At 49.6% G+C, this 12,465-nt stretch overlaps 5 protein-coding genes across 11 annotated transcripts; 3 read left to right on the top strand and 2 right to left on the bottom strand.

Moving 5' to 3' along the window:
• Window positions 1-36: 36 nt before the first annotated feature.
• Window positions 37-6,502, bottom strand: LOC1276803 (acyl-coenzyme A diphosphatase FITM2). 5 transcript variants are annotated; one of them, XM_316194.5, is made up of 3 exons: window positions 6,171-6,502; window positions 4,513-5,796; window positions 37-242 (listed from the first exon to the last, which is right to left on the bottom strand). In XM_316194.5, the coding sequence occupies exons 2-3, from the start codon at window positions 5,746-5,748 to the stop codon at window positions 183-185; spliced, it is 1,296 nt and encodes a 431-aa protein (XP_316194.4). In that variant the 5' UTR covers window positions 5,749-5,796; window positions 6,171-6,502; the 3' UTR covers window positions 37-182. The 5 variants fall into 5 exon arrangements, with proteins under 5 accessions (XP_316194.4, XP_061496884.1, XP_061496883.1 ...); XM_061640900.1 differs by having other exon boundaries at window positions 37-3,973; window positions 6,171-6,429; XM_061640899.1 differs by lacking the exon at window positions 6,171-6,502 and adding an exon at window positions 5,884-6,170.
• On the top strand, window positions 1,109-3,083 carry LOC1276804 (ganglioside-induced differentiation-associated protein 1). The gene is made up of 3 exons (XM_316195.4): window positions 1,109-1,249; window positions 1,933-2,125; window positions 2,187-3,083. The coding sequence occupies exons 1-3, from the start codon at window positions 1,160-1,162 to the stop codon at window positions 2,849-2,851; spliced, it is 948 nt and encodes a 315-aa protein (XP_316195.4). The 5' UTR covers window positions 1,109-1,159; the 3' UTR covers window positions 2,852-3,083.
• Window positions 6,503-6,602: 100 nt separating the features above from the next.
• LOC1276800 (eukaryotic translation initiation factor 3 subunit L) lies at window positions 6,603-8,770 on the top strand. Its single transcript, XM_316190.4, has 2 exons — window positions 6,603-6,753; window positions 6,883-8,770. Exons 1-2 carry the CDS (start codon window positions 6,724-6,726, stop codon window positions 8,470-8,472), a joined length of 1,620 nt encoding a protein of 539 aa, XP_316190.3. The 5' UTR covers window positions 6,603-6,723; the 3' UTR covers window positions 8,473-8,770.
• A 119-nt stretch (window positions 8,771-8,889) lies between these two features.
• LOC3290110 (zinc finger protein 782) lies at window positions 8,890-11,094 on the top strand. 3 transcript variants are annotated; one of them, XM_556826.4, is made up of 6 exons: window positions 8,898-9,150; window positions 9,209-9,813; window positions 9,877-10,384; window positions 10,455-10,624; window positions 10,691-10,832; window positions 10,903-11,094. In XM_556826.4, exons 1-6 carry the CDS (start codon window positions 8,899-8,901, stop codon window positions 11,053-11,055), a joined length of 1,830 nt encoding a protein of 609 aa, XP_556826.4. In that variant the 5' UTR covers window position 8,898; the 3' UTR covers window positions 11,056-11,094. The 3 variants fall into 3 exon arrangements, with proteins under 3 accessions (XP_061496873.1, XP_556826.4, XP_061496874.1); XM_061640890.1 differs by lacking the exon at window positions 8,898-9,150 and having other exon boundaries at window positions 9,673-9,813; window positions 9,882-10,384; XM_061640889.1 differs by lacking the exons at window positions 10,455-10,624; window positions 10,691-10,832; window positions 10,903-11,094 and having other exon boundaries at window positions 8,890-9,150; window positions 9,882-10,378.
• LOC133391037 (uncharacterized) lies at window positions 11,038-12,287 on the bottom strand. The gene has a single exon (XM_061640912.1). It carries the CDS (start codon window positions 12,027-12,029, stop codon window positions 11,175-11,177), a length of 855 nt encoding a protein of 284 aa, XP_061496896.1. The 5' UTR covers window positions 12,030-12,287; the 3' UTR covers window positions 11,038-11,174.
• Between the last annotated feature and the right edge of the window lie 178 nt (window positions 12,288-12,465).

Below are 12,465 nucleotides of genomic sequence, written 5' to 3'. Positions count from 1 at the left end.
ATCTTTTTCGGATCTTTAAATCATTATCTAGAGACGTTTTCTATATATTTGTGCTCTATAGTGTAGTTTATTTAAATATGTATTCACAGTGGTTCTCAAAAATATAACCTATCTCTCTTACTGTACCCCCTTCCCACTCCGTCGTAGCCCATCCAAAGTGAATATGAAGGACCGACTTCTTATCAGCCAGAGGGATGAAACCGGTTGTCCAGCATTTTTCGACGCTTCGAAGTGGCCGTACCCTGTGGAAAAGCGTGATATGAATGGCACGAAAATGGGGGGCAGATATGTGGCATGCTTGGTATGGGGAGGGTATGCGGCGGAACAGTCCGGTAGTGTTACATCCTGTAAGTGTATCTCGATCGCCGCCCACAGGTTTGAATACTGCTGGTGGACACATTTATCACTGATTTCATTTCCTTCGCATTGCTGTCTGCGGACACACGGCTAATCTCGTGTGATATACTTAAGGAAAAAACAACACGATTAGCGGTGTGCCAATGATCGTACGCAAGCAACCATGGAGTGTGTGTGTGTGTGTAGTGTACCGATAAACATTAAGCGAGGGAGATCATACAGCATGAAAATACTAACACAATAGCAAAACAATTCTTCAAACAATCCGTCCTGTAACGCATATTGTAACGGTGTTAAGTGTAGACAGCACAGACAAAAAATGAGTAACCATACGCGCACACGAGATCGCACGCGGATGGGGCTAGCAAGGTGTGCGATGGGGCGGTATCCACGGGTGTGGTATCCATGCCCACCTCCACACACCACATCAGCTGGTCAGTAGGTGGTAAAAGTGCACGGTAATCAGATGGTAGTTAGCGCAGAGAGACTGTACTGTACTGACACACGCGCCGGGGGTCGTTGGTTACTTATCACAGTCTAAGCGAACGCTTGCGGGGTGTATCACAACCGTCGTCAGCCGATCCAGGAAAGCGCGATCATCGGGTTTTGTTCGACGCAATTCGAGATGCAAAAGCATGTGATGTAAAGCCGGCGGACGGGACCATTGAGTGATCAAGAGGAACATTGTTTGTGCGAAAAGTTTGTTAAGTGACATTGGGGCGGTGTTCGAGGCGCGCTGTTAGAAACCAAAGAAAAGCGAACATTTAAACAAAAAACTGTGTCACTGTAGAGAGGCAGAGAAATGTCCGAAAAACGATTCAAACGTCCGAGCGTTGCGAATGGGGATGGATTGATACTGTACTGCAATCAGTATAGCTACTACTGCCACAAGGTAAGCAGCTTTTAGTAGCGATCTATTGAAGGTAGTCCAACGAAGGCACCCGCCATCTCTCACACATGATGTGATTATTTATCTTTCATTTTATCATCACCAAACGCTAAACGTGTGCCGCTTTTCATATCCATTACGCAACGAACGTGGAGCGAAATGGAACGATATGCTCTTTTAGAAACGATCGCAGTATTTAAAATCTTTGCTGCACGAGCATAATAATGCAATTAAACTAACAATAATCAATAACAGAAAATCAAAAGATCATCGCGGCGTTTAACTCAACCAATAATAATAAGAGACGGCGGCTAGAGCTTGTGACTAGAGATCCGCGATGATGATAGTTAAAGGGTCATGTGCTCCATATGATGCGTGTACCGTACCATCAAGGGGTGGTAGTAGCGTATACACTGGGAGGGGGGGGGGGAGGAAGTTACGCCGGTCACGCTTCACCGGAAGACAATGCGCGAAACACAGGTGTGGAGGGATTTATCTGGTTCTTTACTCGCTTTTCCATTCTACTGACCGATCATTTCCTCCTGTTGCTTGTGTTATCTGAGCTAAACGCAAGCATGATAAGGTAGTTTGAATCATGTTTGCTTGAGCTTGAGTTACATTCACGCGCAAAAACAGATCGCGTAATCAAGAGTGCATGTCGTAATAACCGTTTCCTACTCCCGCAGGTTCTACAGGCACTGCACGAGAAAGGGATTCGGTTCACCAAGTATGAGATCGACGTCACGAACGATGAACATTTCTCCGAATGGTTTCTGGAGCTGAATCCACGTGCCGAGCTGCCGGTGCTGCAAAATGGTTTGCTCATCGTGCCCGGCTCAAACCGCATACTGGACTATCTGGAGGAAAACTACCCAAAAAGTAAAGCATTCGGCTACGGAACGTACACATACGTTTTTTTAAAACCGTTTCTTTGTTGCAGACAAATCGTTACGCATGCCCATCGAAACGGATAAGCTGGTCGTTGGCTTTCGGCAAACGATCGAACGCCTGCCGATCGGGGTGATTACGATCGGATCCTTCCTGCATTCGCAGCACACGAGCAGTCCAAAGTTCCCGTTCGTGCTGCCCGTGCGTCAAACGATCCTAGCGCGGGACGAAACGCTTGCCCACCGGTTACGAGCGTACGCGACGGCATATCCTGCGTTTGCGGAGGTTTTGCTAAAGAAGGCGGACTTTCACGATCGCAAGCGCGCCATCATCGCTAGTGAGGAGTACTTTTGCAAGCTGCTAACGGCACTGGACGAATTTCTGACCAGCGTCGAGCAGTATCTCGCAACGATCGACGTCGACCGCTGCTGGCTGGCAGGGACGGCGGACACGTTCACGATGGTGGATATCAGTATTGGGACGCTGCTGCATCGCCTGTACGTGCTCGGGCTGGAGGATCGTTTCTGGGGCGAGGGTAAGCGGCCCCAAGTGGCGCGGTACTTTGCGAAGAGTTGCCAACGCGAATCGTTCCAGTGTGTGCTACCGTCGAAGGTGTCGATCCTGCGCACGGTGTGGATCAATACGCCGCCCGTGTACAAGGCTGGGCTGGCGGCTGTCTCATCCGTTTTAATTAGTTCTACTCTTTTGAAACGATAACGGATGGGGGGGGTGTTTACAGAAAAAAACATAAATATCAAGCCGGATTGAAACACATGGAACTATAATAAATGATTATTAGGAATGAAAATTATGAAAGGATCAACTGATGAGAGATAAACAAACAGCATACAAGCGTACAAGCGCATGCAGGTCAAACACAAACACAAATGGTTACGCGCGCGAGGTGGTGCAACACAACGAATAATAAATAATAGATACGTTCAACACAGTTGATTAAGTTTCCTACTTGTATTTGGTCGATCGAAGATTTACAAAACAGAATAGAACGGATATAGTAATACCAACAATAACAACAAAAAAGAAACATAATATTAACATACAACTAAGAAATAAAGGGGGGATGAACATAAATATTAACGTAAGTCTTGCCTCATAATAAGTAAGAGTATCAAAGTATCAAACTAAACAAATCACCAAAGACACGTTCAATGAAAGAACACAATAAACCTATACTGGGTTTTCCAGGTATGCTCATTAGCTGTGGGACGCCTTATTGACTCTTTCTTAAGTGAAATGAACTTAATGTAATGGGAATTGGGCTCTATAGCACCCTTGTTTCACAAATCTGGTAGGATTTTTCAAGGAGCCTGAGCAAAATAGAGTCCAATTAGATAAAGATCACTTCCAATAGGAAAGAGTCAAGGAAGTGTCCCACAACAATGAGAACCCCTGGAAACCCCTTTAAACTATCTGTAACCACCCCGTCGCGTGTTACGCAGCTTCCTTTGCGGTAGGAGTCGTTTAACTCATCCTCCCGCCTACCTAGGGAGGATTACACGTTATGGTCAGCTTTATAAGAAAAGAAAATTTTAGTTCAAGACCGTGCTGTTAGACAATTGCCAAAAGTAATAAATCATTGCAGCTCTGCTACACATAAACGCCACCCTCATTGCCTCAGCCTCATGTGTCAATTCTTCCCCGTCACCGATTGTCTGGTGTAGTGGCAAGAAGTGGTGGTTGGAGAGGAAAACGCTTTCAATCTCTCCATCAACACGCTCCGGGTCGTGTTTGTTCGCATCGTGCGTAAGTAATGTAACGATTTAATTGCACCGTATTGTCAACACATAGAGCCGTCGGTGGATCTCCATCAAATTAGATCTGTAAAAAATCGGAAAAAGTGTGGTGCATTGGTAGAAAAAGTTGTAATTTTGTTCATGCGCCTTAATTCTATTCCACACAGCAGCGTGCGTGTCTGTACAGCGTGGACAATTTCCAACGGAAAACATTACCATCACCACACATAAGAAGGGGTTAAGAAGAGCCGAATTGCCTTTAACCTGCAAAGCACTATTGAACACACCTGCCAAATGTACAGAATTACCACCACCCCCGTTTTTCCGACGCTATACAACCAATGTTATGCACACGAACCACATACAACACAGAAATTAATAAGGATGCACGTGGCGTTGTTGCACGCATGCACGCACGCAATCACATATGCAAAACAGAGAAGACAACTACGGTTCAAATCGCTCAAAGCGACTACGATAGCGAGCGTACGAAGGATGATTAAAGTCGGAGTTGCTATAGTAACTACCACTACTACCGCCACCAGCACCACCACCACCACCACTACTGCTGCTGTTGCCAATGCCACCGCTACCAATGCGTGAACCGTACAGATGGCTACTTACGAAAGCGGCCTGCTGTCCGCTGGCCGAACCACCTTCCAGCGGCGATGCACCTGCACCAACGCTTCCGCCAGACATTTGCTGCCTTGCGGCGTACAGTGGCATGCCCATGAACTTGGGTATTTCTTTGGGGCTGCCACCCGCATTGGCTCCGGCCGCTGCAGTGGAACCGGGCTGCAGTAAGCTGGCCCTTCGGCGCAGCCCAATTTCCGGCTTGCTGATGGACTGGTAGTTGAACAGCCCCTTGCCAACCGGATCGGGCAGCACGGTCGGTAGCGGGTACCAGGCCCGGTACGTCACGAACCACGTCACGACGGCAATGATGCCGCTCAGCACCTTCTCCACCATCCGATGGTGGTACAGCATCGTGCCGACCAGCATCAGGTCCCACAGCAGCTGCAGCATCGTCATGCCGATGAAGAACAGCCGAATCGTGGGGGTGAAGCGATTGTAGAAGTACTTGAGCGCCTTCAGATCCTCGTCCTTTAGGTTCTTGAGCGGATTGGACGTCTGGGAGTTGTCGTTGTTGCTCCGGTTGTGCTCCTCGTTGCGCAGCAAATCTTTGATGCTTTCCCACCCGATGATGGGGCGCGCCTCCTCCATCAGCACCAGGCTGGAGTAGATCAGTATGAAGGCATGGCCGGAAATGTCAAACCCATTCCACAGGTGGCCCGCCTTCAGGCAGGGCGTTTTGGCATCGAACCCGCGCACACTGCACCGACCGTAGCTCGATTCGATCACGTTGAACAGCTTCGTCCACACGAACCAAAACACGGTCGCTATGCCGAGCCGGGGCAGATGGTTCCGGATTAGCCGCTGATTGTCGCCGCAGCAGATCGTGATCGATGTCATGGCCAGATAGGGGAAGGCAAACAGCAGCGTCCAGGCCCAGCCCAGCTTGACGAAGTACACGTTGAACAGATTGTCCGTGCGGGCGAGGTATGTCTTCGGGTAGGGCAGAAAGTCCCCAATCAGGGACACGATGAACAAAGAGCCAAGGTACAGCGGCACCTTCAGGCTGGTGTCGAAGAAGATGATCTTTTTGCACACGTGCAGCACCATCATCGTGAGCACTTCCCGGATGGAGGTCGGTGTGGCGGTCGGTCTCGTGCCCTTTGCTTCCGCCCGTGCGGTCGTATCGTTTAACCCCTGGCGGAAGTTCATCTGTGGACGGGCGGCGTTGCCGCCCGCTGCTCCGGCGGCAGATGGCGTGTGGATTGGTTTTCGTTTGCTTGCCATCGGTGTTGCGTACTGTTGTGCTGGCGGCTGCTGTTTGTTGGTATCGCTCTAAAACAAGGGGAAATAGGACGTTAACAGAATAAAGCCCTTTGTTGATCGGTTGCTTGACCGAAGCGGGGAATATTGATGACGAACAGAACACGGAAAATGAAAAGGCAAACATCTCTCGATCGTAGTAAGCGGTGTGCGAAGCGAAAGGCGAGAAAGATGGTCCGAAATTAAAAATAAACACCAGCCACTTCACACGCACACGCGCAGGCATCGCAGTTGGGGGAGAGTGAAACACGGAGTTCAAAGGCTCGCCCGTCCAGAGTTTTCACTTCACAGACCCCTTCTCGCATTCCAAAAATAAAAAAGCCCACCCGATCAAAAAGGGGGCCCCAGAGGAGCGACCGCCGGATCGGAGCGCACAAGACACTTACATCACTGTTTTACACCACGGCATTAACAGCGTTCGCACGGGGAGAGGGTGAAACAAATTCGCCAGCAGATAGTGCCGCGGTTATGCTCTGGCACGCACTTTTACGACACCTCACGCAGAAACACGGCTGATCGGTGTGGGTAATTAACAACATCTGAATTTCATATGACATTTGCACCCGCGGCCGAATGCTTCAAACGTGGATGCAAAGCGGGATGACGCGCGGGAGTCAAAGTCCAAGCGTGTGGTTTTGCGAAGCGAAGGATGGATGCGTTGGACCGGTTGGAATATTTTTTCTCTTTATTTTCAGCTATTTTCTGTGCAATCGCATTTCTTGTGTTGTTATTTGTTGATTTTTTTTTAATTTGTCCTACCTTTTCTCTACGTACCTTGTGCGATTGGCATGACAGCAGCTTTGACAGCTGCCAGCGTATTGGCGTTTTCTGCTTTTTCCTCTTGCTACGAAGCAATCGGAATCGTTCGGTGTGTGAGCTGGTGTTTTGTGAAGAAAATCGTGAATTTCTCCCCGAAAGCGACCGCTACCAGCATCCAAGATGTACTCGAACGAAGAACCATGGGAGGGTGTAAGTAAATCGTCACGAGTGACACGCTAAAATCAGCTCACTGTTCCACCATCTGCCGAGCAGATCGTGGAAGAGAAATGCACCCCCTGTTAAAACATAACCTAACTTTGCTGGAACCCCCGTTTGTAGGGCTACGATGAGTACGGCTACGAGATGGGCATGCCGGAGGATGGCATGTACGATCGAGGCTACTTCCCCATGCACGAGGACGTGAAGAAGTTCCTGATGTACTTCTGCACCGTCATCAAGGATGGGGTGGTGTACGAGATCCAGAATCTGTACGAAAACACCTTCCCGAAGCTGAGCGAGCAGCACTTCGAGAAGAAGGCCTGGCCGAGCGAGGAGGAGGTGGCGCACCTGGTCGACAACGACAACCTGTTCCTGATCCTGTACAAGGAGCTGTACTACCGTCATCTGCACGCCCGCATCCAGGGCGGTCCGTCGCTCGAGCAGCGGCTGAACTCGTTCTACAACTACTGCAACTTCTTCAACTACATCCTGCCGTCGAAGGAGCCGGTGCAGCTGGAGCTGCCCGACATCTGGCTGTGGGAGCTGATCGACGAGTTCGTGTACCAGTTCCAGAACTTTGCGCAGTACCGCGCCCGGCTGACGGACAAGACGGACGAGGAGATGGACATGCTGCTGAACAACAACAGCAAGGTGTGGAACATCCTCTGCATCCTGAACGTGCTGCACTCGCTCGTGTCGATGTCGAAGATCAAGGACCAGCTGGAGGCGGCCGCGGCCGGCAAGGACCCGGAGGCGGTGGCGGGCGAGTTCGGGCGCCACTCGTTCTACAAGATGCTGGGCTACTTCAGCCTGGTCGGGCTGCTGCGCGTCCACTCGCTGCTCGGCGACTACCACCAGGCCATCAAGGTGCTGGAGCCGATCGAGATCCACAAGAAGAGCCAGTACTCGCACATTCCGTCGTGCCAGATCAGCACGTCGTACTATGTCGGGTTTGCGTACATGATGATGCGCCGCTACTCGGACGCGATCCGCACGTTCTCGTCGATCCTGCTGTACATCCAGCGCACCAAGCAGCTGTACAGCGCCCGCTCGTACCAGAACGACCAGATCAACAAGCAGACGGACCAGATGTACCATCTGCTCGCCATCTGTCTGGTGCTGCACCCGCAGTGCATCGACGAGTCGATCCAGCAGGTGCTGCGCGAGAAGAACTACCACGACAACATGTACAAGATGCAGTGCGGCGACCTGGACGTGTTCCGCAACTTTTTCGTGTTCGCCTGTCCGAAGTTCGTGTCGCCGGTGCCGCCGCCGCCGGACGCACCGATCGAGGACTACGTGAAGGATGCGCTCGAGCACCAGATCAACGTGTTCATGGACGAGGTGAAGCAGCAGCAGGAGCTGCCGACCATCCGGTCGTACCTGAAGCTGTACACCACGCTGCCGATCATGAAGCTGGCCTCGTTCATGGACCGCAAGCCGCAGGACGAGGTGGACGAGCAGAAGCTCGAGAACCTGCTGACCCGGCTGCTGTGCTTCAAGCACAAGATGAAGAACGTCGTGTGGACGAAGGGTTCGAGCGGACTGGAGGGCAAGTTCCAGTCCGGTTCGGAGCTGGACTTTTACATCGACAAGGACATGATTCACATCGCCGACACGAAGGTGTCGCACCGCTACGGTGACTTTTTCATTCGTAAGGTCATGAAGTTTGAAGACCTGAACCGCCGTCTGCACGCCATCAAGGGTTAAGTGACGGGGTGGAAAAGATAAGCAGTAGCAGCAGCAGCAGCAGCACGATTTTCATTTCTATACTATATCTAGCAGCATACCCAGATACACATTGCAAACAATTCAATATCTACGTTTAGTCGGTTTTTGAGCGCGGCAGGAGAGAAGTGACGAGGAGGACGGACTGCAGCAAACTTATTCGCACGCGAAGAGAGCAGGAAATCGTATTATAATTTTTAGAAATAGGGAGTCATCGGAGTGCACATTCGCAGTTCAGCAATAAATAATGTATTGCCATTGTGGAAGGCTCCCGGCCAAAGCGTTTACTGTGTGCGCGTTTCATTGATTTGAGAAATGTGAGAAAGCTAATAGGAATTTGAAATTCCAACTCGATTGTTTCACGTCGACATTGAATGACGTTTTTCCGCTTGTCATGCTGATTTGTTTATGTTTTGGTCGACAAAAGGGTCGCTTCCTTCGCCTGCAGTTGCTTGGAAACCGCCGTGTTCACCTGATCTTCCTGCACTGCGTACGGAATCATCCGGGATGGCTACATTCCGGCTGGAACACTTTCCAAATGTGTGTCGCATATGCTTGCAGCACCAGCCGGAGAATGTACTTATCTCAGTGGAATCGTTGCATTACAACCATGTGAAAATGATCGATGTGATAGACGAGCTGATGGGTCCCGTTTTACCGGTGAGTAATGGAAGGATAATCTCCACCCGACAATTGTTTAATAATCTTCACTTTACAGGAGCTGCATCACCATACTCCTTCCGGTATTTGTGAATCATGCTCCACAGAACTGATCGCTTTTCTAAACTACCGAAATCGGCTAAAACTCGTAGGGAAGTTTGTACATGCCCTGGTTCATTTGAGAAACGATCACACAGTACCGCTGGAAAATGTCTTTCGAGATCATCAGACGGAATTGTTGAGTGTATTGCACGAGCTAAACATTACCGATAAACTTGAGCTAGTCGTTCAAGATTTGATAGATGCATTCAAGGTGGCGCAGGACTCAATGCATGATGCTGAACGAACTGAACAGAGCTCCACACCATTCCAACAAACAACGAGCGACGATGAGAGTGCAAGTCCAACACCCGAAGAGTTTGAAATGTTTGAGTTGGATGAAGAAATGCTCCCCGAAGGAATGAACGATCGCAATGAAGATGATATTGCTGAAGAATCTGTCGACGTGTTGGAGGCAATAAGCGTAGCAAAATCGGCTGAAAATAAGTCTACCAGAACCCTACGAAGTAGGCGACAGAAAGGAGAAATGCATCAGTGTCAACATTGTCCATTTACAACACATCTGCTGAAAGCGTTTAAGCAGCACACAAAGAAGCATGAAAGGTAATGGTAATGTGAAACCGTTTCCAATCGTTCGCTTCTAATGACTTTTTAACATTCTTTCAGCAAAGAACCCACCCAACACACCTGCAAGCGTTGCAACGAAACGTTCACCACAAAGCGCGACTTGCTGCAGCACAAACGGTCCACCCACCGGGATCACATGTGCGATACGTGCGGGTTAGCGTTCGACACCAAGTTTGCGCTGGAAACACACCGCAAACGGCACGAACCAGTACGCCCGTACAAGTGCGAATACTGCCCGCTGGAGTACTATACCAAGGCGGAACAGCTGCTGCACGTTCGCCGGCTGCATCTGAAAGCGTTCGAGGTAAGCTGCGCCGAGTGTGCGCTAACGTTCCGCACGAAGCAAATGCTTGCGCAGCATATGAAAACGCACACGAACCAACGGACGCACACGTGCACAGTTTGTGGGTTTAGCTTTAAATCACATACGCACCTGAACCGGCACACGAAGGAACTGCACCGGGGGGTGGTGTATGAGTGTGATCATTGCAGTGCGTCGTACCGGCGCAAGGATAAGCTCCGAATGCACGTGGAAAAAATGCATAATGTGAGTGTGTGAGGGGACGGGGTCGAAATTTCGGGACACACATTGTTAAAACGGGACTTTATCTTTCCAGATTCAAACGTACTTTGTCTGTAATATTTGCCTCCATTCGTACGATACGGATGAAAAGCTGCAAGAGCACAAAGCGCACCATCAAAATCCGAAAGATTTACAGTGTGGAGTGTGTCTGGGGGCGTACAAGACGAGGGAGGAATTCGACGACCATCTATGTATCACGTATCGGTAAGAAGGACGCAAAACCAGCGTGAATTCGAATTGCACCCATAAGCTTTCTTCTCTTCATTACAGTGAAAACTACGTATGCTGCGAGCGCGATTTTAGGTATCACTTTTTCTACAACAAACACATGTTCCTGGCGCACGGACAGCAGACGAACGTGCGCGTCAAACCCGCGGATGGCATGCTGCTGGGACAGTATCGTGCAAAGCGGGTAAGGTTCGAAGCGGAATAGGAAGAGTAGGCTTCATTAGCAATTTATTGTTTTCATTGGCCATTTTCAGAAACAAGCAGAACGCTGTCCAAAATGTGAGCAAGAGTTCCCAACCCGACAGCAGAAGAAAAAACACATGCAAAGCTGTGGTGCGCTGGAGTACGAGGTCGTTGAGGTTTTTGTCCCCGAGGACAATGGGAGTGTTACCATCGGTGGGGAATAGAATGATGAAATCGACCGTGATCATCATACTTTACAGAAAGACATGCAATTTGGGGTATTTTTTTCAGTAATGCGCTTATATTTAACATATATTTATAGTTAGGAGCATTAGTACGATTATCACATGTTGCCAGCATCATCAGAATAGTCGCCCTTTCCTTTGCGACCCTTTCGCCGGCGCTCCTTCTTCTTGCCTTTGGTATAATTTGAATCAACGTTGTTCAACTTCTTGTGTTTCTTCTTTTGCTTCCCATTCTTGTCCGGCTTCGGTTTGAAGATCATGCGTGGTATGCCCAGATCGTAGTAGGTTAGCCGTTGCAGCTCATTCGCCTTACACCGTTGCTCATATTCCTTCCAAAGCGTCTGATAGTCGCCGTGGTCGTACGCGGTAAACAGGTACCGTATCGCTTCGTCGATCTTGTTCCGCCGTTCGGGTGGCAATTCCTGCTTCCAGGGATCGGCGTTCATGCACAGGTCCATCTCATGGCGCAGATAGTTCAGGTGCGTACGGCCCTCGCGCAACCCGTACACGCCGAGCAGCAGTGTGTTGAGCTGACGGCGTAAAGCTTCCCGCGCCTTGCGCTGACTGCTGTCGGTCGTCTCATATTCGGCCAGCACACAGCGTATGCTCTTCTTTTCCCCTACCAGACCGCGCAGAAATTTGGCCATGTACAGCACCATTCGGTTGGAAAAGCGGGGCCCGGTTATGCTGTAGTATTTCTCGTTGCCAGGATCATCCGCTGGAGTAGGATGGCGCGATGTTTGGGGCTGCTGCTGTCGTTTGGCTGGTACGAGTTCCTGTGATGTTTGGGGCTGCTGCTGCCGTTGGTTTGGTTTGCAGTCCCGTGATGAATGGGGCTGCTGTTCTAGTTGGAATGGTATGAAATCCGGCGACGAATGGGACTGTTGTCGTCGTTCAAATGGTATGAAATCCTCCGATGCATAAGAGTCATTCACCTGCCGTGCTGAACTCATCGCTTATGTTTCTTCTATTAACAAGCACTAGTACCGGTTCAGTCTCGTTCGGTTCCTATTCTGTCGATATCGATTAACCAAGCGTTCCAACAGCTTCTCTGCCTTTGCTACCTACTAGCCCACGGACGGAGTTTTAGATCTTCCAAAGCTGTAGCTCTTGAATATGATTTAAATGATTAATAATATGATCTTTTCCGTGCTGGATATGTACTTGCGAGCTGAATGCGAATGCAAGAAAATTTGTGGCATGGTGCCCGGCGTGTACCGTTTATGTCATATGCTTGATTTCTTGCTTATCGTTCCCGCTGTCCTGTCATTCAAATTGACCGTTATAACGTCCGTAAAAAGCTGCCTTCCCAATCTCTAATAAATCACACACATTTTGCAGAATTCTAGTAAAATATACATTGCACGAGGGAGATAAGAGCTACGACGG

This window comes from Anopheles gambiae, chromosome 2 (assembly GCF_943734735.2).
Source record: "Anopheles gambiae chromosome 2, idAnoGambNW_F1_1, whole genome shotgun sequence".
NCBI lineage: Eukaryota > Metazoa > Arthropoda > Insecta > Diptera > Culicidae > Anopheles > Anopheles gambiae.
This window is presented reverse-complemented; position numbering and strand designations above follow the sequence as displayed.

Excerpts from the sequence above, each read along its gene's own strand:
- LOC3290110 (XM_556826.4), top strand. The coding sequence starts at position 8,899 with ATGTTTTGGTCGACAAAAGGGTCGCTTCCTTCGCCTGCAGTTGCTTGG. Across the intron at positions 9,814-9,876 it reads CACACAAAGAAGCATGAAAG|CAAAGAACCCACCCAACACA; the intron begins GTAATGGTAATG and ends ACATTCTTTCAG. Across the intron at positions 10,833-10,902 it reads GACAGTATCGTGCAAAGCGG|AAACAAGCAGAACGCTGTCC; the intron begins GTAAGGTTCGAA and ends GGCCATTTTCAG.
- LOC1276800 (XM_316190.4), top strand. The coding sequence starts at position 6,724 with ATGTACTCGAACGAAGAACCATGGGAGGGT. Across the intron at positions 6,754-6,882 it reads ACGAAGAACCATGGGAGGGT|GGCTACGATGAGTACGGCTA; the intron begins GTAAGTAAATCG and ends CCCCGTTTGTAG.
- LOC133391037 (XM_061640912.1), bottom strand. The coding sequence starts at position 12,029 with ATGAGTTCAGCACGGCAGGTGAATGACTCTTATGCATCGGAGGATTTC.
- LOC1276804 (XM_316195.4), top strand. The coding sequence starts at position 1,160 with ATGTCCGAAAAACGATTCAAACGTCCGAGCGTTGCGAATGGGGATGGA. Across the intron at positions 1,250-1,932 it reads ATAGCTACTACTGCCACAAG|GTTCTACAGGCACTGCACGA; the intron begins GTAAGCAGCTTT and ends CTACTCCCGCAG. Across the intron at positions 2,126-2,186 it reads GGAGGAAAACTACCCAAAAA|ACAAATCGTTACGCATGCCC; the intron begins GTAAAGCATTCG and ends TCTTTGTTGCAG.
- LOC1276803 (XM_061640898.1), bottom strand. The coding sequence starts at position 5,748 with ATGGCAAGCAAACGAAAACCAATCCACACGCCATCTGCCGCCGGAGCA.